Raw genomic sequence first — 24,180 nt, forward strand, 5'->3', positions numbered from 1 at the left:
TAAAAATTAAATTCAATTACATTAAAAATTTAATTAAATAAATAGGACATAGTCTAACCTGGAGCTATCGTTTTAATTTTGTTTAATATCATAAAATTTTATATGAACTAGTGAGTCATGTGATGTGCATATGCAGTACAAGAGAAATAACAACATATTTATACAGGTTGATAAATCAACTACTGTATATATTTTACGGTATTTATTGAACGGTGGGGTACAGCCCTGACAAGCATCTCTTCCATCACGAGGCCACACACTGGTAAATTCTGTTTTTAGGTGGGCTGCTACTGGTGAACCTTCTCTTCTTTTCCTTTCGGCTTTTCCCTTCAGGGGTCGCCACAGCGAATCAATTGCCTCCATCTAACCCTGTCCTTTGCCTCCTCTTCACTCACACCAACTACCTTCATGTCCTCCCTCATTACATCCATAAACCTCCTCTTTGGTCTTCCTCTAGGCCTCCTGCCTGGCAGTTCAAAACTCAGCATCCTTCTACCAATATATTCACTAGTGGTGAACCTGGATGGCCTAATCTTGAATGCACATCACTGGGGCTGCAGTAGCTCAGTCCACTAAGCCTTGGACTGGGGACTGCAGGGTTGTCAGCTCAACACCCATGTTCGACAAAAATTTCGGAGTTTGAACTGACAGTGAGAGGTCCGAGTTCACCTCCTGAGTACTGCTGGGGTGCCCCGAAGTAAGGCGCTGTCCCTGTTATAAACTGCTCATTTGGGGCACACTATGAAGGAGCTGCCCCCACCGTACCTTCCCGTCATCTGCATGGTTACAGTGCCTACATACCCCTCGTGTGTGTGTGTGTGTGTGTGTGTGCGTGTGTGTGTGTGTGCTACGGGCCTGTACCCACTATATACTGTATATGTGTTGCTCAGTTTCAGAGATCAGGTGTGTACACAGTGGTGCACACAGAAAACATTGAGTTAGCATATTTTCAGGCATTATCAATTAAGACCACAAGACTAAATAAGACAACTGCTAGTACTGAAAACTACAGTAAATGGAACCAATAAAGTTATTTTTCATTCCAAATCTTTAATTTGATGAGTAGATCGTAATTCAGGACATTTTTGATGGTACCAGGCTTTACTGGGGCATAGAGTTGTATATTGTCAGAGCATCAGTAAACATATACATCTATATGTTTTGTCTGAATTTGTAGTCATGTACTGTATGCAGTCAATAAGTGAGAACTGAGAATTTCTCCCAGAGGAACCCAATAAATTAGAAGAACTTGACAGTAGGATCTTCCTCAAGCCCAGGATATGAAGGAACTGTTTGACGAATAGAAATTAAGGTTATACAAAGATGTATCACTAATTGCAAAATATTTTTTTCAAAAGCTCATTGAGACACTGTTTTCATTGTGTCTTAGCTGGGGTAAAGGAGAATTTATTGGGGATCAATCACAGTACTGCATAGAGCACAAAAACAAGAGCTATATTATTGAATTATTGCTCATTCAAGTCAATTGGGTGGTGAATAATTCTGTGTGGTGGTGCATAAATAAGTATTCATATTTTATATGGTCTCCACATCACCCCTTGAGCAATTCTACTACATTCAATTTTCTTTAAATGGTCTAAGGGAAACATAATAAATTTACAGTTTTAAGTCATATTAAAATACCTAACCTTAATGGATTCAGCATAATTAGCACAAAACAAATGCGTCTCTTATTCTTTTTCCTGGTTTTATCCTTGAAAACTTCTTTATCTCCAAAAGCACTGACATGTGTTTAGCATAAACAAACAAATTTGCAGATGTATTTCTATTGTGTCACAGTCGTGTACTAGATTTCTTTCCCAGTACAACATGCTGCATATTTTCAGTGATAGGTTGGGCACTGATATATCCCTAATAGTTACCCCTCAAGGTAAAAACAAAAACAAAATCACATTCATCATAGGCTCACAGACTGCCATCTGTAGGACTCCAGACAGAAGTTCAAATGAAGGAACACTGACATGACTTGAACTATTTTCCAAATCGAACATTTCAGATGTATATTCTCCCATAACTCATATTTTGTTTTTAAAACTTTGACAGAGTTTGGAAACTGGGCATGTTTTTCAATATAAAATAAAAATTACGCTTACAATTTGTTGCTTTGTTTTTGCTTTTATTGGTTTAACCAAACCAACAACAAAAACAACAATGAACAGGAGATGGGAGACAAATGAAAACATATTGGGGGGTTTTTTGGGATGTTTTTGTTGTTGGTTGAACGAAACCAACAACAAAAACAACAACGAACAGGAGCCCAACGTCATCCCCAACTTTGCTGATTTTTCAAAAAAAAATTCAAGAGAATTTTCAGTAAACCCAAGATACCAATGCACTTCAAACCCTGCAACACACCGAGACAGAAACTGTCCATCCTAAGGACAAGACATCATGTCACAAACAGAGTAAGGTGGTTTTGTCCAGTGCAGTGAGGAATGTAGTGACTTGTACAGTACATTGGGGAGACCTGTATCTGGAATCTGTACCAGTCAGTTAGAACTGAAGAAGACTCTTGAATAAGAAGTGAAACATCTTCAAAAATGAGAAAGTCCATTTGACTCTTTGTTTGCTCTCATTGATTTAACTCGCCTGGATGCCTGAGAACCTACACAAACAGCATTAAATAAAGTTCATGCTTTGATATTTAATGTAAGCCAATTATCTGTTGATAGCAAATTAAGGAAGAATGGGATATGTCAGCCATATCAAAATTTTATTCATGGCAAATTTTTTCCTTTCATTTTAATAACTAGCCGGTCGTAGGGCGCCCGTTTTTATGCCGACTTCAGTAAAATCAGGATGTTTCAGCGGCTTCTACCTCTGCGGTGTGTCTTTCAAACACTGGGGGTCGCTGTTGAGGTGAAACGCCTGTAAGCCAGTTTAGTTGCTTCCTTGTTTGACAGCAGCAGGGTCTTGTTTTACAGCACTAAACAACAAGGATGAATATGTCCAGCGACGATGTGGCAATAGAGATAATCGAGGAAATGTTTAGGTAACCGAAGGGCCACTGCCTAACGGTGTGCGCTACGAAGTCAACGCCAGGCAACTTGGATATCGATTAAACTGCAGATGAATGTCTGTGCCTTACGTGTCCCTGGATTTGTTGTTGTTAGCTGCTAATGCTAACCATAGAAGTTGCGAGCTAGCTGGACTAGCAAGCTAAATATTTCAGCGAGGGAAAAGTCTTTCGAAACTCATAGGGTCGATTTACTTCATGCTGTCCAGCGGCTAACGTTTGTAGTGTTTCGGTTCGCTGATGGAGCTAACTAATATTGGCTTCATTAGTTTAAGAATTCTCGGTTTTCCCAAGGCATTGAAGTGACGACCGTAGGAGTTACCTAGCTTGCCTGTTAGCCACCACTCTCCTTGAGAGAATGAATAGAAAACATCATCATTACAAGGGAGCAGAAGTCAGCTGCTGCGTGAAATATTTCTTATTTGGATTCAATATTTTATTCTGGGTAAGTAAATACATGTTTGTAGAGTATTTCTGAAGTTAGAAACTTTAAGTAAAGTATGAATTATGCTGTCATTAGCTTAACATTAGCACCATTGGTGTAAGTGGGTGTTAGCAAGCATGATCCATTTGATCCCAGTGTCTCACAATCGTTTAATTTAATTAAGCTAACCAACTACAAACTTATTCAATCTGTCAAATATTGTTTTCGTTATAGTTGGGAATTGTTAAATGTTTGCCAACTTGCACTTGGCTGTTTTTCGTGTTTATACGAGAGATAATTTACGCCAAAGTCGAGTTAGATAGTAATTGGTGTCTCATAGGAGTCAGGTGTTGGACTGTAAAGTCTTTCAAAAGAGCTAAAACTACTTTTCATGAGATAATAATATTAACTTTCATTTGTTTGGCTGACCTTTACTTATTCCTTGATTTTTTTTCCCACAACAAGTCGTGAACCCCTGTGACTTTTGTTTTATGAGATGAAACACTATACTGTATTGTTTGTAAATGGTGGTAAGGAAATCACAGATGACACTAATATGACACAAAACATGATATTAGAGAAGTTTAATTAAGTTTGAAGAAGAATACAGGGACATTTGATGGCGGTTCTGTAGTAGGTATCATTATACAATTATTTTCTTTCCCTATTTTGCTACAGCAATAAATATTGTTTCCATTGTGTTTGAGTTTGAGAAATGGCAGTCTCAGCTGCATTGTTAAGCCAGTGGCAAATGAGGCCACAACTCGCTTACAACACCCCCTCCATCTTCATCCCTCCTTAGTCTGAAAAGTTTCTCTGTGTGCTTCACCCCTCCCTTCTCTCCCGTCTGCATTGCCTCTGCTCAGCTAGTGTATTATAATGTCTGTGGGTGAAGGAATGGCGGATCTGTTTGCCCCAGACGTTCTTCCCACACATTGTTGGAAAAAAGGCCCCATAGGCCTGAATACCAACTGTCCCTCCTCTTTTCAAGCACCCCTTTACCCCCACCACCACTGGAGTGATGGGGCTCTGGAGGACACCATTGTTTTTCTGTCACACTCCCACAATCGCACAACAACGAATGGTGATGACAAAGACTCTGGGGAGGACCGGGTGTGATTCTGTGTTTGCTCATAAGCTGTTTCTGATCTATAAAATAGACAGGATCCACTTTCAAGTGAATCTCACACCCTAGTATTAAACAAAATGTTAGTTTTTACACATGAAAAGTACTATACAATGCATTATGACTCACCAACCCACCAGGAATTATTGAGTCATAGTTCTTATCGTTGTAGCTGCTTCATATTATACTCTTTCAGACTGTCTTACAGTCATACCAGGCCAGCGGTCCTGTCTGAGCTGTTTGCGGATCAGTGGAACAAGTTCCAGCTCGTTGGATGTTTCTGTTAATAATCATGGGAAGATGTTCTATTCTCAACTGTGTGCTACAACACTAGATTTGATAGGCTAGCTTGTTCACTACTGAAATAGAGAGATGGGATTTATTCTTCACAGATCAACCCATTTATCTTTCCTATAGCATTCTTGTCACACTTGAAAATGGGGCCTAAATTGAGACAGAATGCTTGTAAAGTCCCAAATGTTGTGAACAGAATGGAGCGATAAAGCTCTTACTTTCTTTACTGTGTAAATTCTTCCAGGGCCTGAGCTCACTCCTGACAGCCAGATGTTCTCACCCAAAAACAGCGCATCTTGTGCTAACAATAGAGGCATTGCTTGCATCCACTTAATCATATTTTCTGCCTGATCTGCTGAAATGTTTGGAAGCTCGGCATGCTGTAATTAAGAACTCAATAAGCCGTGACCAAGTTGGTGTGCTGATTGTGGTAGTGCTGTGTGTTATTAGACAGCTGCAGATTTCAGTGTTTACACTTTTCACTAAAATTTTTGTCTGGCAGTGACATCACAGGTGGACAGCTGTTAACAATATAGTGTCTGTACAATTTGAAGGTCTCTCTGTTTTCATTGTATGAAGCAGTTTACTGTAGGAAGTAATACAAATTGATTAATCAGTCCCTTTGGAAATTAAGAGTTTAAGTTTTATTTCTTGTAAAAGCAATGTTTTTTTTCATCTGAACTTCAGAAATTGACACCTTTAATGGCTTCCTAAGTGATGATAGTTGTTTCTAATGCCGTTGATTTTTTTTTGTTGCTGTTCAGTTCATATGGAGAATATGAACATGCCACCTTTTTGCTCTTGGAAATCAAAATGGCCATTTTTGTCGTTTCTGGATGATATGTTGACCACAAACATCAAAAGAAATAATTATTGGCAGGGTAATCACTACTAATTACCATCAGCTTTTTCCTGCAACAAACTATTGGCCTTTGAAAGTCTGCTGTCGTTCAAGCTCTCCTAATGTGTTTTTCTGTTCAGTGGTATCTGTTGTTTCCCACAGACAAAACTGAAAGAGCTAAAGACCACTCAACATAGGGATTTTTTTTCCATGAACCATTCTGATCTCTGTTCTGACGCATAGCTGTTAGGTGGAGTCTGTCTCAATTGGGTCTTTTGGAAAAATATGATAGCAATGAAGGCTGTTGCTCCTCTCTGTTCTAGCACCAACTCCTTGTGCTCATTGTGCACTGCAGCAGAAACATTTCAGCCCTATAACCTGTTTTGGTTACACGGTGTTCTAATTTGTCAGCAAAATACTGTATATTGATTTTACAGCCTTGTGTACAGACGTGTGAATGCTACATTTTTGAAGTGTTCTCGTACAGCAAAATCAGATGAAGTGTTCACAATAGATTGATATCCTCAGCCCTGGCAATTTTCAGATAGCACAAGCCATTAGAAATTCTACTTTTAAATGAGCCATGGTCAAGTCCGTCAAACTTGAGCTGGTCTGCTGTGTATATTTTTGCTTGCATGTGTGTTTCCAGGCTGTGTGGAGCTTTGTTTGTCTGCTAATTAGGTGAGGTTAATGGGATCAGCAGGCTGAGGGAGGCACCTTTTCAGGTGTGGGTACTCTCTCTGTTCAGATAGTGAGGAGCCTTTTGCTCAGAGACGTGCACATCATGCAGCTTTATTTGACAGCAATACTCGAGCAGCAGATATGAGTATTTCTAGTACTTTTTGTTTGCAAAGTGAAGAAATCTTAAAAGTACAACGATGAAAGCACAGGGATTAAACAGAGTAAGTAGAAATAAACATTTCCAGGCCCAAAAAGTGAGATGAAATAAGGCCACTACCTCCAGTACTTCCCAAAGATTTTCAACACGGGTAAGGTTGGGACTCTGCGCTGGACAATCCATGGGTGGAAGTGATATGTCATTCTCCACAAACCACTCTTTCACAATCTGAGTCTGATGAATCGTGGCATTTTCACTTTGGAATATCCCTTTGCCATCAGGGCAGAAAAACCTGGTCATTCAGTATATTTAGGTAGTCAGCTGGCCTGGTACATCCGAAGCAATCCCAGATCATAACTGCCTCCACAGGCTTGTACTGTCAGTACTAGGCATGATGGATGCATCTCTTTGTCCACCTCTCTTCTTACCCTGGTGCACCCATCTCTTTGGGTGAATTGGAGCTTATCAGACCACATGATCTTTTTTACATTGCTTCAGAGTCCAATCTTTATGCTCTTTAGTAAATTGAACCCTCTTTTTTCCAATTGGCCTCACCGATAAGTGGTTGCCTTGAGGCTGTGTGGCTATTTGGAGGCAATCCATTTAGTAATCGTCACATTGTGTATATGGAAATGCGCTTCCTTTCGTTATTGTTGCCTTTTTTACAGTTCCGTTTCACCAAACAGTTAACATCTATTCAATATTATACTGTTACATATTTGCTTAGTTAAATCAAGGTAGTGACTTCTAGCCAAACACTGTACAGTATATAAAAATAAACTGTTGACAAAAACAGATGAGATTTAAAGACTTTAAGGGGCTATTAAAACATCTCATCTCCAAACAAACAAAGAGGTGTAAATTAAGCAACAATAGAAATACAGTATTGTTGTTGGTTTTGTCCTTTATTGCCATTGAATTCATCATCGTTCATTTCCATGTTTTTGCATAAAATAAACTGTCGAGGATATGTTATGTTAGTTTTATAAAGTAGCAGATCCTTCTCAATAGATAGGTAAATAGATTTTGGTACCAGTGGAGTTGAGTATTTTGGTAAATTTCCATGTTGCAATATTTTGTGTCAGGTTGCAAAATGACTTTTGCAATACATTACAAAATTCTTGTTCCAAAATTTACGTACTTACAGAAAAGAGGAAACAGACATACTTTGACAGGTTTTTTTGTTCATGCTTTGTGATTACTTTGTGAAAATTGGTCAGTCTTGTACTTTTCAATTCAGTGAAATTAAATGATTTTGAAATAAATTGAAATGTTTTGCACCGATAAGATCTCAAACTTTAGCAGTCAGTTATTCTGTCAGGATGAAGAACTTACTGTAAATTATAAACCTCGCACTTTGTTCAATTTGTTCTGTACCCAAGACATGCTTGGTTTGTTACCTTCAGTTTACCAACATTATGATAATGTTTGACAACTCAGTTTTTCAGTCGACTTAGATGAACGTCACATAACATATGCACAAATGAAATGCAGCTATTCAGCCACAGACACGCACTAGAGGTTATGGCAGAGAAACACTTTGTGAGCAGTTTGCCAGATTAGTTGTAGTAGTAGTAGTAATATTGTTATTGTATAAGTGTCCATATTTGACATAGAATGCTGCATTATGCAATTTCCTCCGGGATTAATAAAGTATCTATCTATCTATCTATCTATCTATATCTATCTATCTATCTATCTCTATCTATCTATCTATCTATCTATCTATCTATCTATCTATCTATCTATCTATCTATCTATCTATCTATCTATCTATCTATCTATCTATCTATCTATCTATCTATCTATCTATCTATCATTATAACCTGTATCAATAATAATCTATACTTTATTTATCCCTCTTGGGGAAATTGTTTTTACACTCACACTCACACATGTATATATATGTGTTAATTACACACATGGGTTAGAGGTTACAGGCCCCTGAACACAGCACACACTAGGGGCCTGTAGGCATGCAATTAGTAAGAGAGGACATACAGTGATACAACGGAGGTGGAGTGACGGGTCGCGCACGAGGGTCGCGCCCCAATGAGCATCTTGTAGGGGGGACGGCGCCTTGCTCAGGGGCACCTCAGCAGTGGCTGGGAGGTGAGCCTCCCACGATCAGCTCCCACGATCAGCTCACACTCCGGGATGTTCTGGCGATGGCTGGGCGATCCTGTCTTCAAGACGATGGCTCTACCGCTGAGCCACTGCCGCCCCGTGTAAATTATATGTGTAAATCAGGTAATATTGACCTTTGCTTTTACCTCATTGCACTTATACTTTTGAAGTACGATAAGGCAACACTAGATTTTGATAATGTAACCTCTTATACTTCTAAATTGCTCACTTACCACTTTAATCATTCATAAGCCTGGAAAGTGCATATGCTAGCTTTAGTTAATGAAATTCAAGCATTCGCATGCGCAGGATATTGTCCATAACAGTGTCATCAGCTCTTCTTGATTTCCTGCTTAGAGCAGAACAATGCAAAAGAAACAGAAAACTCATGTTGGGGTGCAAACAATTTCTTGTTGTCTACCTTTTTCCCCTTTGAAGCAACAATCAGCAACATTAGCTTAGCAACCTTGAGCTGAAATTATACCTAACACGTTTATGAGGCACAGCTTGATGTGAATATTATATTCAAATATTATATTCAAAGGTTGTATGTGTTGGCTCTGTGAGGGGATTGGTATGCCTCCCTTGTATGACAAGCAGTTGAATGGCAGAAAGCAACATAAACTGAATTGCTACATCTGAAGTCTGAGGTACATATTGTCTTTGGGGTATATTTACACTCGAAGACCTTCAGACATTAAATCCTGACTGATAGATATCGGGCTCTTTTCATTTTAGGCTTTTATTTTCTGACGTTGGGAATGGTCAAGACAAAGATTGATGCCACAGTGATGTTGACTCAGCATCTGACACAAAGTTTTTGCAATTAAAGCTGCTTTGTTGCCCATTTCAGGGCAACTTCCTGTTGAAGACATTGGGTGTTTAAGTCCTGGGGTTGCTAAATGCAACATTCAGTTTAAGCTTTCTGGTTCTGGATTCTTTCATTTTAAATGTACAGGTTCTGTTTAGACTTCCAGTTTCCTCAAGCACATCCCTACTTAGGCTTTGTCTCCGGGACCTGGGATTATAAGTTGTAGAGTTACAGTCAGATTGTATCCCAAAAGTTATTAAACTCATACCTGTGGTATGCTGTCCCACAAGAACTGGTGAAGCTTTGCAGGTGCACCCAGACATCGTGTTTGTTTTCTTTTGGTCTCATGTTAGCACTGTATGTTCAGCAGTATGTATGTGCATTAAAGACACCATTCTGCCTCCTTGAACCAGTAAACTTAGGGAAATCCTGGAAACCACTTTACATTACTATGCACAATACAATACACACCACCTACTAACAAATCATAGGATCAATAACTAAATCACTTTGTCTGGAGAAAACATTTTCTCTGTTCCCTCAAAGCAACCTGAAGGTGCTGCTACTTGTAACTGGAAAGGTTAGCTGTACAGCTAACTCACACCTACAGTTACAGGTGTTTCTGATGCACTGGCTACTTAATATTGTTTTTCACACAGCAATCACTGGAACTTGAGACTATCAAGTGAAAGTTGTCATAGACAGACAAGAACACAGTGAATAACCCATGTTGTGGAAAAGACGCTGTAAATAATGGGTATCAGAACCAAATCTAGTTCAGCCAGCAAAAGAATAGGGCCCAGGAGCCTCTTGGGAAATTGTGAAAAAGGTTGGAAGGAAGTTGATGACAGAAGATAACGAGTGAAAGGGAGTGACTGCTTGTTTTGTGCTACTGAATTGTGTGAAGCACTTATGCAAACATGTCTACTTCAAACCATAATACTGTTATAATGCAGCAGATGTTTATGTGACGGTAACCCAATTCTTCTGCTGTGGAAAACTCTCATTTGTATTTAGTATTTACCGGTATTTAGCATTTATAGATTCTGCAGCTGAATTTATATGGATTTTCATAAAATGATCTCAAGCTAATTCAAAATAACACTGCTTACACAATTGTAATTTTCAATGTAGATTTTTGTTCCACATCAAAGAGTAATTGCAGCACAGTTAATTTAGTTAGTATTAAATAATTGTGATTAAGTGTTTAAGTGTTGAAGCATTTATATATTTGTTTCACTGTATCCATTAATTTTTTGATAAATCAAAATAAAGTTGCTGATCCAAACACTCGTTTATTTATACATTAAAATAACGGAAATTGTCGGGTTGTCCAAAATTTTTCATACCACTGTATATTTTGTGGAATAGTATATAAAGTTAGATATGATATTGTTTGAATATGTACCTGACCTTCAGCTCCTTACCTTAGCTCTACCTGGATGTCACCTTGTGGCTGAAGCCATAACGCCCTTCACTAGAACTGCTTGTATAACCACCAGGCCAATCTTACAGTAACACTTCACAACGGCTGTTGCTTTGGCATTCTGACACACTGTTGATTTTGTTATGTGTGCTGACTGACTGACACCAGACTACCTGTTTGTGTGATTTAATCAGCTTCCCAACAATATTATCCCTGTCTCAATTGAGCTTTTTTATTTTTTTGCTTAAGTCTCAACCATTATTGTGTGTCCCAGTTAAATTCATTAGCATGCCACATCTGTTAGGAATGACATTGTGTCCCTAAGAGGACACTGATGATTAGATAATAACATTTTAGGAGTGAAAATATGCTACCCATAAGTAACCGATTTTTACTGAAATACGCCCTCATTAGTTTAATCCTGAAACCACAGTCTTGTTCAGTCTTTTACGGTGTACCTTTACCTCATTCCAGTACTAGGGCTGTCTTAAGTAGACACTTTTCAAGTTCCTTTTCTTTTTGGCATTCTCTTTGCTGTACCTCACATCTAATCTGTCGTTGGACCAGAGGCGTTTCCTTTGCTCTCAGGTTATCAGATCTTTCAGCCTTGTAATTGGTTCAGCCCGATGACTAAAACCTGCAGATCTAATGATTCTCTTTGTGCAGAAGTAAAGACATTCTGAAAAACCCTCATTTCTAGAAGAGATTATTTTATAAATGGAAGGGCATGTGCATAGTTGGAATCCCTTATGTGTTTGGGAGATGGTTGTGTTTGTGTTTTGATGGTGTTTTCACACATCTGATTTTTATAATACTGTGTCAGGACAAGGGAGGGGTTGGTCACAGTTTTATGGATCGCTCTGTGTTTTAACATGTAAGAATCCATACTTGACAGTTTCTTTGTAAATGCCTTTGGGAATACGTTTTAGATCCAAACCACACCCGACAGTTCTTTATGAAGGGATTAGATTTATTTGTAACTGCAATATTTTTTTTAACCTTTACCATCTATCAATGCTATTAAATTCTACTGTGTATTATTATATATTTTTTTGCTTTCTGTCTGATGAAGCATAATCTCTGCCCTTTGTTTTACAGTTACTAGGAGCAGCATTCTTGGCCATCGGCTTGTGGGCATGGGCAGAGAAGGTGAGTATAAACACATGCACACTGACAGACAGTGTTGATGAAGGACATGATTGCAATAGCAGAGCTAAAGCTCTCACCCATCCGTATTATTGCAGGATTAGCTGGAATTCTAAATAACAGAAGAGAGTTTAGAAGGAAACAGAACTTTGAGACATGTAATAAAGGAAGTGAAGCCAATGCTTTGTTCTAAAAGGCATGTTACCACACAGTTGTAAACAAGTCTTAGTTGTTTCAGGAAATGAAATGTTGCTTCAGTTTAAGTGTGATTACCTCCACCACTGAATGCTGGAGGTTGTCATGTGATCACCCAACATAGAGTGTTACAGTGAAATATGCATTTGGAAAGAGGAAATATGCAGTATGTTGGGTGAGGTATGGAGACATGATGGAGCCACTGATACAAATTTGAGATAATGTAGATTCAGTGCCAGTCACATCTAGTGCAAAAAGTTAAATCTAGTGTGAAAATGCATCATGACTGCCATTGTGGAGATTTCCAGCATTATTGTTTAATAACGCATAAATTCCTAATTGTAAAGCCAAGTTTCATCGTGAGTTGGAGGGTCTTCAAGGGAGTAGCTGGTATTACTTGATTTGGCCTGAGTGCAGTGATGCTATTAATGATCTCCTCATTGCGATATAAAGTGGAATGTACAAAATGTGCACTTTCTCAAGTCTTTGTTTCTCATCTTCCAAAAGCTGTCACATGGAAAAAAATTGTTTCATTCTGTTTAGGCTTTGATGAAGGTGTCATTGCTCTGACTGCGCTACAAGTTTTAGCTGTGACTGTTATTTTGTCAAACAAATATAGTTATTTCCATTTTACCTTTAAATTCTGGGGCTTTTGGAGCAATAAAGGATCAATCAAATTACCACCACGAGTTCCTCCGTTATGCCTATCACCGAATGAAGACCTTAAATTTGCATGTAAGTCAGTCACTGTTTATTTCCACAGGATGCAAGCTACAAAGGTCAGGTGCTGCCATTAACCTCTTACACGCAGTGGATCATGGCTGCATTAAAAGTCCCTCCAATTGAGTTAAAAGTCAATTTGCTCATTAATTGTCTCAAATTTTTACCAGCCAATTCCGTAAATGCTGCGCCATTATAGAAGCATATACTGATTTGTAGAGTCTGGTCATGAACTTTATGCAAGTGGAGTACCTTGGTGGAACAGCATGAATAATTTAAAGGGATTAGGCCAAATGATGAATAGAGGGTACAGGGAAGGCATAATGGTGACTTTCGGTCTCAGTGGATAAAATAATTAGTTTTAATCCTGCTATGCTCAGTCAGACAGGTTTATTGTTTCAGGGCCTCTTGCTTAAATCCAAATGAAGGCACTTTAATATGCATTAGTGCCATAAAAGGAGAGCAATGCACTGTCCTGCAGTCTTCACGTTGCTCTGTTAGAGTTCAAATATTTGGACATTTTTCCTCCTTTCAATCCAACTCAGTCCCATGCTACTGATTTTCCTTTATTTTTGAAACCATGGCGAACAGTGATAGTTGTCTCATGTTAATGTCAGTGGCACGTGTCTGGAAGGTTGTCCAGGATTATTGGAGAGTTTCCATTTGCCTGGAGCAGCACATGTTTACAGATCCGCTCTATACAGTGAGAAAAAGAAACAGAAGGAATATGTGAAATGTGTGATCAACAAAGCACAAGGAGGTTTTTGTGATCTTCCACTGCGCCATCTTTTAATGTGATACTTAACGACATGTACCGATGAGTCCAATCTTTGGCATCATGAATGATGTCATTTCTGTTTGACCAATCGAGAGGAGGCTAACAGGACATAATGAGGAAGGAAAGTCTGTAACTCGTACTTAGGAAGGCCACTTTCATAAGTTGTATTAACCATACAGAGATCTGCTACATAGTAAACATGATGGTCAAAGAAACATCCTGGCATTTGTAATTTTATTGAGAAAGAAAACTTCATAAATCGTCTTCTAATAACATCACAGTGTTGCTTTCAGTGCGTTTTTCTGTAAACAGGGCGACTCCAGTTCACCTCGTTTCTTGTGTTAGGTTCTCACTGTTTCTTTGACATCACACTCCCTTTTCAAGAATAACCATTTTTTTCTAGAGTAAGAATTTTCCCTCGGACTAAGTAACAGCGATAGGAAAAACTAACACACACTGGAAAGTATTAGGATCAGACCTTTATCCACTCTGTTTTATCTCTCTTCCTGTCTCTCAGGGTGTGCTGTCCAACCTGTCATCCATCACAGACCTCGGGGGCTTCGACCCTGTGTGGCTCTTCATCGTTGTCGGAGGGGTCATGTTCATCCTGGGCTTTGCTGGCTGTATCGGAGCGCTCAGAGAGAACACGTTCCTGCTTAAATTTGTAAGCCAGCGCCAAACATTCAGAGTGCGAACAACATTTGCAGCACTTCACACCCATTTAGATCTGCAGTTCACACTAACGCCAAACCTGTTTGTGTAGCAGGTGTCTCTCGAGCCATGTGAATCACCTTTCTGGTCACATGTCTCAGATATATAATATCATGTGATCACTCTATGCCAGATACTGTTTCCTTCACCTTTGCTTTTTACATTTGCCTTCTAATCCGTAAAGAAATATTTCTTCTAAAGCCCAGCGACATGACAGCACAAACGTTTTTGAGTTTTATTGGTATCTATTTGGTTTCTGTTGGTAACAACATGGAACTGATGGAAATAAACTTGCCTTGTTGCTGGAATTCTGAGTAGCTGTTAGCCCCGGCCGACGTCCATTAACCGCAGTGAGTCAGGCGTCAGTGAGAGGAGCTAATGTAGCTTTTGTGCATTTATCGTTTGCTCCGTCTCCTCTCTTCCTTCGTTTACTGTAAACCGATGATACAGTGACCTCTGGGACCGCGGTTTTTGTTACCACACTCAGCAAATCAGGACAGGCCTGACAACAGACCTGAACAGCGACATTACATCATAGTGGTTCACTTTTCATTTCTTCTTTCATGGATACAAAAATAATTGTTATCAATGTTACAAGACCTTTAAAAACAGGGTTTTGATCCCCTAATTGATGTAAGCAATTTGTTGGTTTCTTTTTGTGTTTACCTTTGTGTGTGTGTGTGTGTGTGTGTGTGTGTGTGTGTGTGTGTTGTTTGTCTTCCAGTTTTCTGTGTTCCTGGGTTTGATCTTTTTCTTGGAGCTGACTGCGGGGATCCTTGCCTTCGTCTTTAAGGACTGGATCAAAGACCAGCTCAACTTCTTCATCAATAACAATGTCAAGGCGTACCGCGATGACATTGACTTGCAGAATCTCATCGACTTTGCCCAGGAATATGTGAGTCCACACCTACTGTGTGAAACTCGTACGTGACTAATAGTAAAGGGAATGTGTCTCGTAGGAGGAAGGTAATACCTTCTCTAGTATTTTTTCCTTTGAGACAGATCTTGATTCAGCTCAGTTCTGAACAGACAGCACAACAAGCCAATGTAATTGTGTGTTAAATGTGATATGCTTGTTCCTCAAATGATAACACTGTTTATGAGTGAAGCTGAGTAGATGATTGTGTTCCATGTGGGCCGTGCCATGCCACACTGTGAAGGCAGTTAGATAAGCTGTCCGCTCGCTGGTTGCTACTCGTTACGATAAGCTGACTAACTACCCAGACTAGCCTGAACCAGTCACAGTCATTAAACTTGTCTATAACCAGAGTGATGTTTGGTCTCTGCGTTTCATCTTAGTGGTATTGCTGTGGGGCTAATGGACCAGAGGACTGGAACCTCAACATCTATTTCAACTGTACACTCCTGAACCCCAGTAGAGAGCGCTGTGGAGTCCCCTTCTCATGCTGCATCAAAGACCCTGCAGTGAGTCACTCAGTGATAGCAATACATTAATCATGCAGAAATCTCCCGTGCATTTCTAGCAGTTAATCAATACATATTAATCCGCTCCTTCAGAGCTACTTAAGAATTAAAAAAAAAAAAAACTTTTAGGAGAAATGCTAATTATTTCAGTGACTTATATCAGATGATCTTGAGTAAAACAATCTCTTTTGGACAGTGAGTCAAACAAAACCCGATATTTTAGAAGACTCCATTCAAACAACAAATAGATGTCTCTTACATTGCCTATTGGCCAGGTCATCACTGTAAATAAGAACTGGTTCTCAACTGACTTCCCTGGTTAAATAAAGGTTCAACAAATAAAAATAATGGTCAGAATTCATGCTAAAAATTATTTACAGCCCTAAGGTAGTCAGTATTTCATTATTTTATACTTTTCAGATTAATTTTGTAATCGAAAATGACACATACCAATTCTTGTCGCACTTATTCTGGAGCTTTATTTGTAATATACTGCAGAGGCTTCCCTCTGTAGCAAGCGCTTAAGTTATATTCCCCTGCATTAGAATAGTTATTTGGATCTCAGACACTGGCCAGTAGCTGAAGTGGAGAGGATTTCACATTTTTGTGTTGTTCTTGCAGGAGGATGTCATCAACACTCAGTGTGGCTATGATGTTCGAAAAAAACTGGTTAGTATATTCAGTTCTCTACTTTCATCCGTGCACTTAATTTTGTACTTGTTTTACTTCATTCTCTAATTATTTCTATCTTGAAGACCTCAGTCTGAAGGTGACTGACAGACTGTAACTTGATCTAAACAGTTGCTGAAGGAAGATTTGAAATCAGGCTAACTTGAATGGGCCCTGTGAAATGGCTTAATAGTCCACTTGAAACACATTTAAATGGAGCAGGTAAAAGTCAGAATTTATAGCATTTGTATATAAAATTGTGATAGAAATGGTATTGAAAACCTGCCTCTTTTGATTAACCCAAAAAGAACATATAGGAGAAAATGGCTCACAAACTCTCTCTCTGGCTTGCTTTGTACCGTAATAACAGATCGTTCTTCTAACAGGGGTAATTAGGCTCCAGTTATAGCCCAAAGAGCAGCTTTACTACACTCTGTAATTGTTGACTCAGTGGGTTATGCTAGTCCGCTGCCTTTTCCTCTGTGTGTGGGTGTGGTGGTTACAACTCACTGCACTGCAGTCAGAAAGATTGCTGTTGCTAGGGACACTGTAATACAGGGAACCACCTGCCGCGGAGTTGGTCTGAATTAATTTTCTGATGTGCTATTCTCCTAATGCCTTGGCTATTGACAGTTTACTGAAATGATGGTTCCTGTGAAGTGTGGTTGTGGAATGATCACTGTGACAGAGGAAGGGCTGCAGACACAGGGAGGACAGAAGCACAACAAAGGCAAAGGGCTGAAATAGTTTCAGAGGAAGTCCGCGGCCAGAATAACAGAGCGTTTCCTGCTTTCCATTACCTCTCATTGGTTAAAAGCTAGCGTTCAGATTTTACCAGAGAACAAAAGCGTTTACTTGGTTGACTTGTGTTTGAGAGGAACAAAGAGCACATTGTAAAGAGTCCTTTTCACACCCATCCCTCCCCTTTTTCTAGTGTCTGTGTAGCTCTAAATTACACCTCACCTCCTTCACTGAATGGACCGTATACATCATCGCTTGAATCTAACAAAGCCAGCAACCATCTGTCCAGAAACAGGAAACCTCTGCCTTCTGCCTGTTTGTTCAGCCCTTTGATATTTTTTTGTGATTTCCAGACACTGATATGTTATAATCTGGAAGTGACTCACATATCAGTCACTCTCATGCCCTCCCCATCAGCGAGGGAGTCACTGGGCAAAATGCTATCTGTGTTGTTTGTTTGGCCTCAAATTAATCATAAGTCAGAGCTCAGCAGTCTGTTTAAATCCACCAAAAGACCAATCTCGTCCCACAGAACATATTTCCATGTGATTCATAATATTCATCTTTTTTTTTTTTTACCTCCTAATCTAACTCTGTTTTTTGGAAGGAGGTGGACCGGCAGAAGTACATCTACACTAAGGGCTGTGTGGGACAGTTTGAGAAGTGGCTTCAGGACAACTTGATCATTGTAGCTGGGATTTTTGTTGGTATCGCACTTTTACAAGTAAGTATTTGTTGTTGTGTTCAACAAATATTCACATTTTTTAAACAACAAAATCTGGTCCATTTGAGCTTAAATGTTGAACCCATGCTATGACTGCCTCTGTTTTTGTGTCGTCAGAGCCATCTAGTGGTGACAGTTGTTAAGACAAAGGAAACAACTGCTGTTTTTTTGTTAAATTTACTGGACGATTCTCAGCTCATTTTATGTGAATGTGTCTGGTTCTACTCCTCTGCAGATTTTTGGGATCTGCCTCGCTCAAAACCTGGTGAGCGATGTCAAAGCGGTCAAAGCTAACTGGTGACAGGAGAGGTGATGTGAGGGAGCTCCGTCTCTTAGGCCAGCTAGGCCGACACAGCACACAAAAATTTTACCCAGCTGGGCAACAGAGAGCTGAGGACTGTCCACTCTGTCTACTTTTCCAAAAAACAAAGTTTACTTTTGTGTTTATCAGCGATCCTCGGAGGAAAAAGACGAATATGGGACTAGTCAACACTTTACCACTCAGCTGGGATTTTAACCCACATTTATTGAAGATGTTCCTGCCTACATCACAGTTTTTGTTTCCTCTGATATTGTTCTTTGGACAGTAGTTATGGGACACGGTTGCACAAGATGTTCTGTCAACTGAGATTGAAAGCCATGGATAAAAACAAGAGACAACAAAAAGATGAAAAACATAAAGGGACAACAAGTCTCTTTTACAGCTTAATTTTCAGAGAGCTTCTTTCCACGTAGTGAGGGGTTCAGCATCTCCTCCAACAGCCTGTTTTTAACGTTTTTATCTCCACTTTCTGCTGCCGAGGATTATGGTTGGCTGACCGGCTGGCCTACACGCACACACATGGATTCTTCTGTGTCCCTTCGCTTTATCGTGAGCTTTTTAGTTCCCCTGAAAAGACTCACCATCTGGTTATGCCTGCCACCTCCAATCATTCAGGAGGTTTCAGTTCCAACTCGAAATGTGAAAAAGTGCCATTAATTTACCATGATATCTTTATCACCTTCCTGCTCTTTACAGGGATTTCTGTACCCAACTCATAATACCTCAGGGCCTGGCTGAAGATATATGCTTTCTGCCACCATTCAAAAGCATATCAATTTTTTCCATCCATGTCTGTTGAATTTATAATAACACAATGCAGGAAACCACTGACAGTTCTTCAAATTCGCCCTGTTTTCCCTGCAGTGATTGTTTTATCAGATTTACAGGATGTGTATGAAATGGAACAGCCTTATGTGATTTGAATTGTTGGTCTTTGCTTTACAGGAAAATGTTTTACTGATTGCTGAGATTGTCTTTTTCTGAGCATCCCTCGGGCACATGGGATTGCTGGTTTGGGGCCTTTGTACTTGAGCTATGTTACCACATTTGTCTTACATTTTGTCCTTGACATAGTGAAATCAGATTTGTCTTTTCAAAGATGTCCTTCATTCATCCTTTGTTTTCTATGTGTTTGATCACAGACACATTCATTGTTCAATTTCACCAGGCACCTGTTTTGCCTTTGACCCAGCACTCAACTGCAAAATAGCTTCCTATTGTTGATGTTGTTGGCAGTCCTAATGGAGACCAAATAATAACAGCTGGCCACGAGCTAATTGCCAAGGTTTTGTCTGGCTGCAATTCTGATGTTGTTAGGAATGCCAAGAATAACAAATAGCATTTGCAAATAGCCAAAATGCAAATTTATCGTCTCTTTTTGTGAGAAGTGCCAGTTGAAGTGAGAAATCAAACAAAAAATTCAATATGTTTCAGTATGGATTTTATCTTGAATTAATTTTGTGTCTTTTGTTAGGACAGTTTTTTTTTCTCCAGATAGAATAGTAATTATGCTGTTACTATGATATAAGCAACAGCCTCAATATAACATGAATGCTGCTTAAACTTTGACGACATTCTTGATATATGTTACAGTAACAAAGTTTCACTTGATGGCATTCAGACTATTCGCCATGTTATTGTTTCCAGGCTGAGGGAATATTCTGATTTTAAGTTTACACTTTATATTGCCCTTTGTTGTTCATTATAAAACCATTGCATTCTAAGTTGCCTTTGCCGCGCTTTATCTTTTCTGTGTTCCTCACAGGATGTAGTTTGTGATATGACTGGATTAACTTGATCAAATTGTACGTTTTTGTCTGTAGGCTGCGTGTAATCAGGACAGCCACCTACGGTTGTGGTCATACCACTAAGATGTTAAACACATTTGAGTAACATCAATCACACACACACACACACACACACACACACACACACACACACACACACACACACACACACACACACACACACACACAGTTCCACTCATAAACATGCAGCAAAAAACAGCTTTTGATGTTGCGGCAGACGGGAGCTGAACTATGATTCGTAAACACAACTCCAAACCTTTTCCAGCTTTAGTCTGTCTATCATTCAGTGGCAACATCTTACCCCCTCCTGCAGTGCATACGTGTCACATGTTCTTCCACCCACATGCTCCTGACTCAAAGCACGGCCTGATCTGACAGCACCAGTATCAGAGTCTGTCATGGCGGGTATTTTTAACAACTGGCCTCGTTTGAACAAAGTGAAACACAAGACAAAACAACCACCTCTTGATTTAGTTGGCATAAATTGAATATAACCATGGAGCGCAGCGCGTGTGCATCGGGTTGGCTGAGTCTTAATGACTTCTTTCAGAGTAAACTGATGGCTTTGCAGAGAAGCTCATTCATTTTAGTACTTCAGGTGTAATGAGTTTGAGCCTCAAGCAATCTGACTGAGTACACATTTATGTCCTTTACTTAAAATGTAGAAACATTTGCTGTTGAAACACAACACAGCTTTTGAAAATTCTTATCTAAATTATCCCCATGCTTAATTTTTTTTCCATCCAATAAATTTAAATTTGTGGGCTTCTTTGATTTCAATAACTTCACTAATCAATCTGTCCCACTCAAGTCCAGAAGAACTTGACGAGAACACCTTTCTTTCCCCTCCTCTCACCTCTCTAGTGTAATCGTAAGTAAAGTGGGTGGAAACAGGTGTTGGATTAATTGGGTTGTGAAATCTTTAAAAATTAAGTCATTTTTCAAAGCGTCTGTGTTGTACGTGTTTACTAAAGGTCTTAAAAAACCCCTTCCTGTCATAGTAAACAACCAATTTCTTTCATCATGCAAGAAGATTCTGCATAGAGCCTTTGCCCCTTGAGTGTTGTTGAGACTACGGCCCAGAAGTGTTGTGTTTTGCTGCAGCACAGATCTGCAGTTCTTAAACAATGAGCTGTTTTGCTCTCCCTCTGCAGCCAGCATCGTGTCTGGATGGATAAACCAATGATCAGACTGTCACCTTGGTAATAAGGCTATAATAACTGCTAAGAGTAATGTGGCAGGAAGTAAATATGCGTACTTTACAAAGGTGACTTACAGGTGTTGGGTCTATTGGAGCCAATTTGTTATTAAAATGTGATTAATGATGAGCTGGCTCTTGCAATGCAGTGCAGGTGGCAGTGATACCACTGCAGCTGAACGGGAGCAGAGACTTTCTATTCTACCAAGGTGAGGGAATCCGCCGATCCTCGGCACGTGTTACGAGCGCGTGGGTTGCTGGCTCTGGCAGGCTGTGAGGGTGGTAGTGACGCTACTTTGACTTGAAGACATGAATTATCCATCGCTTTTCATGATATAGCGACATACTCCATGCTCACATGGTGGAGTTACAGACGTGGTGCCCGGGCACAAGGACGGGAAAGAAAAGGAAGAGGGAGCAGGAAGGAGAAAGCAAGCTGGGAACCAACCAACAGCCAAGTGAGCTGTTTCTGAGGGAGCTCCACATTAACTGCCTTTGCTGACTTCACAGGGGAGGAGACCTGGTGGTCTTTCGTGCCTCTCACCCAATGACAGGTAGTTGGAGTGAAGGAATTTCCACCCCAGGTGTAATGTTGCCCCCTGGGAAATGCAGCCTCCCCTGAACTCCCACTGTTCTTGCTTTCTTGCCTTAGCAGGCTTTGGATCCTACAAACAGTCTGGGCTTTGCTTTACTTCAAGCCATCGACAACGAGGCCCAACACTGGACTGCGTTTTGACAGCTTTAGATGATTCCATTTGTTGTATTTCAATACAGGGAGTGAAAAAACACAAACTAATTAAATGTCCTAATGTCCTTTATCATAATGGCCTTTGATTGAGAGACACCCTCTTAATTTCTCTGATTTCCCTTTTGGCAGTTAAATAACTCCACAGGAGGAGCCTTATATGTACCATGAATGTAAAGTATATCATCACAGACCCATTGCTCCACACTCTGTTGGGATGTCTTGTTGCCCTTATGCAGCACGCTGCACATGAAAAGTGAAGTTTAGAAATGTGAAATAATTCAATGTCTTTGGGGATATTTTTTAGACATTTTACTAGTATTTACATTTGTTTTCATGATCATGAAAGAAGGTGAGCATTCCACTTCTTTCTATTTCCAGGTTTGTTTACGGATTCATTCAGACAATTTTAATCATAACAAGCAACCATATGAGCAATCTCATGACTGAATCATTACTCCAGTCCAGTTCTTTAGATTTTTTTTGTGTGCATGCATGAATGTTTTGACAGAACTTTTTTTTATTTTTATTTTTTAACAAAACTCCTCTTTACTTGCGCTGATCCTTTTCCTGCTTTTGAGTCTGCAGTAGACTTCAGGCACTGTTATTAATGGTGTTTTTAGAATGATGGGCAACACATGAGACATCCACCAGTCTTACCTCACTGTGAGCAGATGCTAGTCATATAAGAGAGCAAATGAGCAGGACAATTGAATTGTTTGTGGGCAGATTAACCACAATATCACAGTAGTTAGGGCTATTCTTTCCATACCACGCTATGACATCATTTCAGGACAAGCACGATGTTTGCCAGATTTGGATGTTTTCTTTGAATATGATGATTTTACAGATTTCTCTGTTAATGGTCATGGATACAGTGATTACAGATCTTTCAGCCACACACAAACCACTATGGATATCCCATTAAGCTTGGCAACAAAAGGATTTTCATTTTGTTTGTAGTTTACAGCAGATTACAAAAAAGAAATCCTTATCTATGCGTGTTTTTTTTTTAATTTTTGACCTGTCTACACGGATGTGTAGCCTTGTAAAGAAATATTGTGTATTAAAACTGTGGGACATGGTCTGTTACACTGTACCTTGTGTTAAAATATGCTTCTTTCATATATTAAAGGATTTATGATAACAGTTGTGGTTTTTTTTAACTCACAGACAAATACACACCCATGTTCTGTATTTTGATAGAATTGTATTGAGGTGCAATAGTTGACACTCCTATATATTTCAGAAGGAATTATGTGTAAGAACAAGCGTCATATTTGAAATATGAAGTGACTATTTATTGGACAAAGGCTTCAAGATGAAACATGACCAAATCAAAATCAATGAAGTATGCCATTCCAGTCAGTACTGCCTCAACCAGCTGCAACATTAACATATCGATCATGTGTTCATGCCTCAGTAATAATGGTCTCATACTGGGTGGATTGTTTAGAGATTAGGAAATTCTTTAACGTATCATTTGTGGATGACGTCTGTAGATGGAGGTCATGATCGCACGAAGATACACTTCTGATTTAATCTTCATAGGAAGTAATCATGCAGTGAAAACATGCACACAGCAATGGAAACAATAACGGAAGCAGCCCTGTGATGAACTGGTGACTTGTCCTGCGTGGATCCTGCCTCTTGACCACTGACAGCAGGGATGGGCTCAGCTCTGCACTGGATAGCTTGCAACAGAAAATGGATAAAGAAAGCTGAAGAGACTGTGTATTCTTGCCATTTATGGCTTTTGGAGACCAGCTAGAAGCTCTGCTTTCTGATGTAGAGATCAAAGAAAATATTTCGGCTTCAAAATTAATCCATCAAATTCAGAGACTGTTTTCATGCCCTTTTATCATGCATCTCAATGATGACATCTTTCTAACGGGGTTCTGAAAGTGGAGTCGTTCACTCGTCCGTGAGCAAATGGCTTAATGGACAAAAGCCTCACAAATCTATGTCCGTTCTTTTTGCAGTTCTTGGCCGCAGCAGTAAATAATCAAATGTAAACCTAACCAACCTCGAAAGTGTATGAGTTTAATGCAGTACCTGCTGAAATAAAGATTGC

The 24,180-nt window shown here is 39.5% G+C and overlaps 1 protein-coding gene and 1 long non-coding RNA gene across 2 annotated transcripts; one reads left to right on the top strand and one right to left on the bottom strand.

Moving 5' to 3' along the window:
* The first annotated feature begins 2,929 nt into the window (after positions 1-2,929).
* Positions 2,930-23,247, top strand: tspan17 (tetraspanin 17). Its single transcript, XM_068325398.1, has 8 exons — positions 2,930-3,482; positions 12,023-12,073; positions 14,281-14,427; positions 15,199-15,369; positions 15,774-15,899; positions 16,521-16,568; positions 17,917-18,033; positions 18,269-23,247. Exons 1-8 carry the CDS (start codon positions 3,396-3,398, stop codon positions 18,332-18,334), a joined length of 813 nt encoding a protein of 270 aa, XP_068181499.1. The 5' UTR covers positions 2,930-3,395; the 3' UTR covers positions 18,335-23,247.
* Positions 12,081-15,159, bottom strand: LOC137602556 (uncharacterized). The gene is made up of 3 exons (XR_011037179.1): positions 14,770-15,159; positions 14,242-14,415; positions 12,081-13,681 (listed from the first exon to the last, which is right to left on the bottom strand). It is a non-coding gene; the product is annotated as an uncharacterized lncRNA (long non-coding RNA).
* Positions 23,248-24,180: the final 933 nt, after the last annotated feature.

Source organism: Antennarius striatus, chromosome 10, assembly GCF_040054535.1.
Source record: "Antennarius striatus isolate MH-2024 chromosome 10, ASM4005453v1, whole genome shotgun sequence".
NCBI classification, from domain to species: Eukaryota; Metazoa; Chordata; class Actinopteri; order Lophiiformes; family Antennariidae; genus Antennarius; species Antennarius striatus.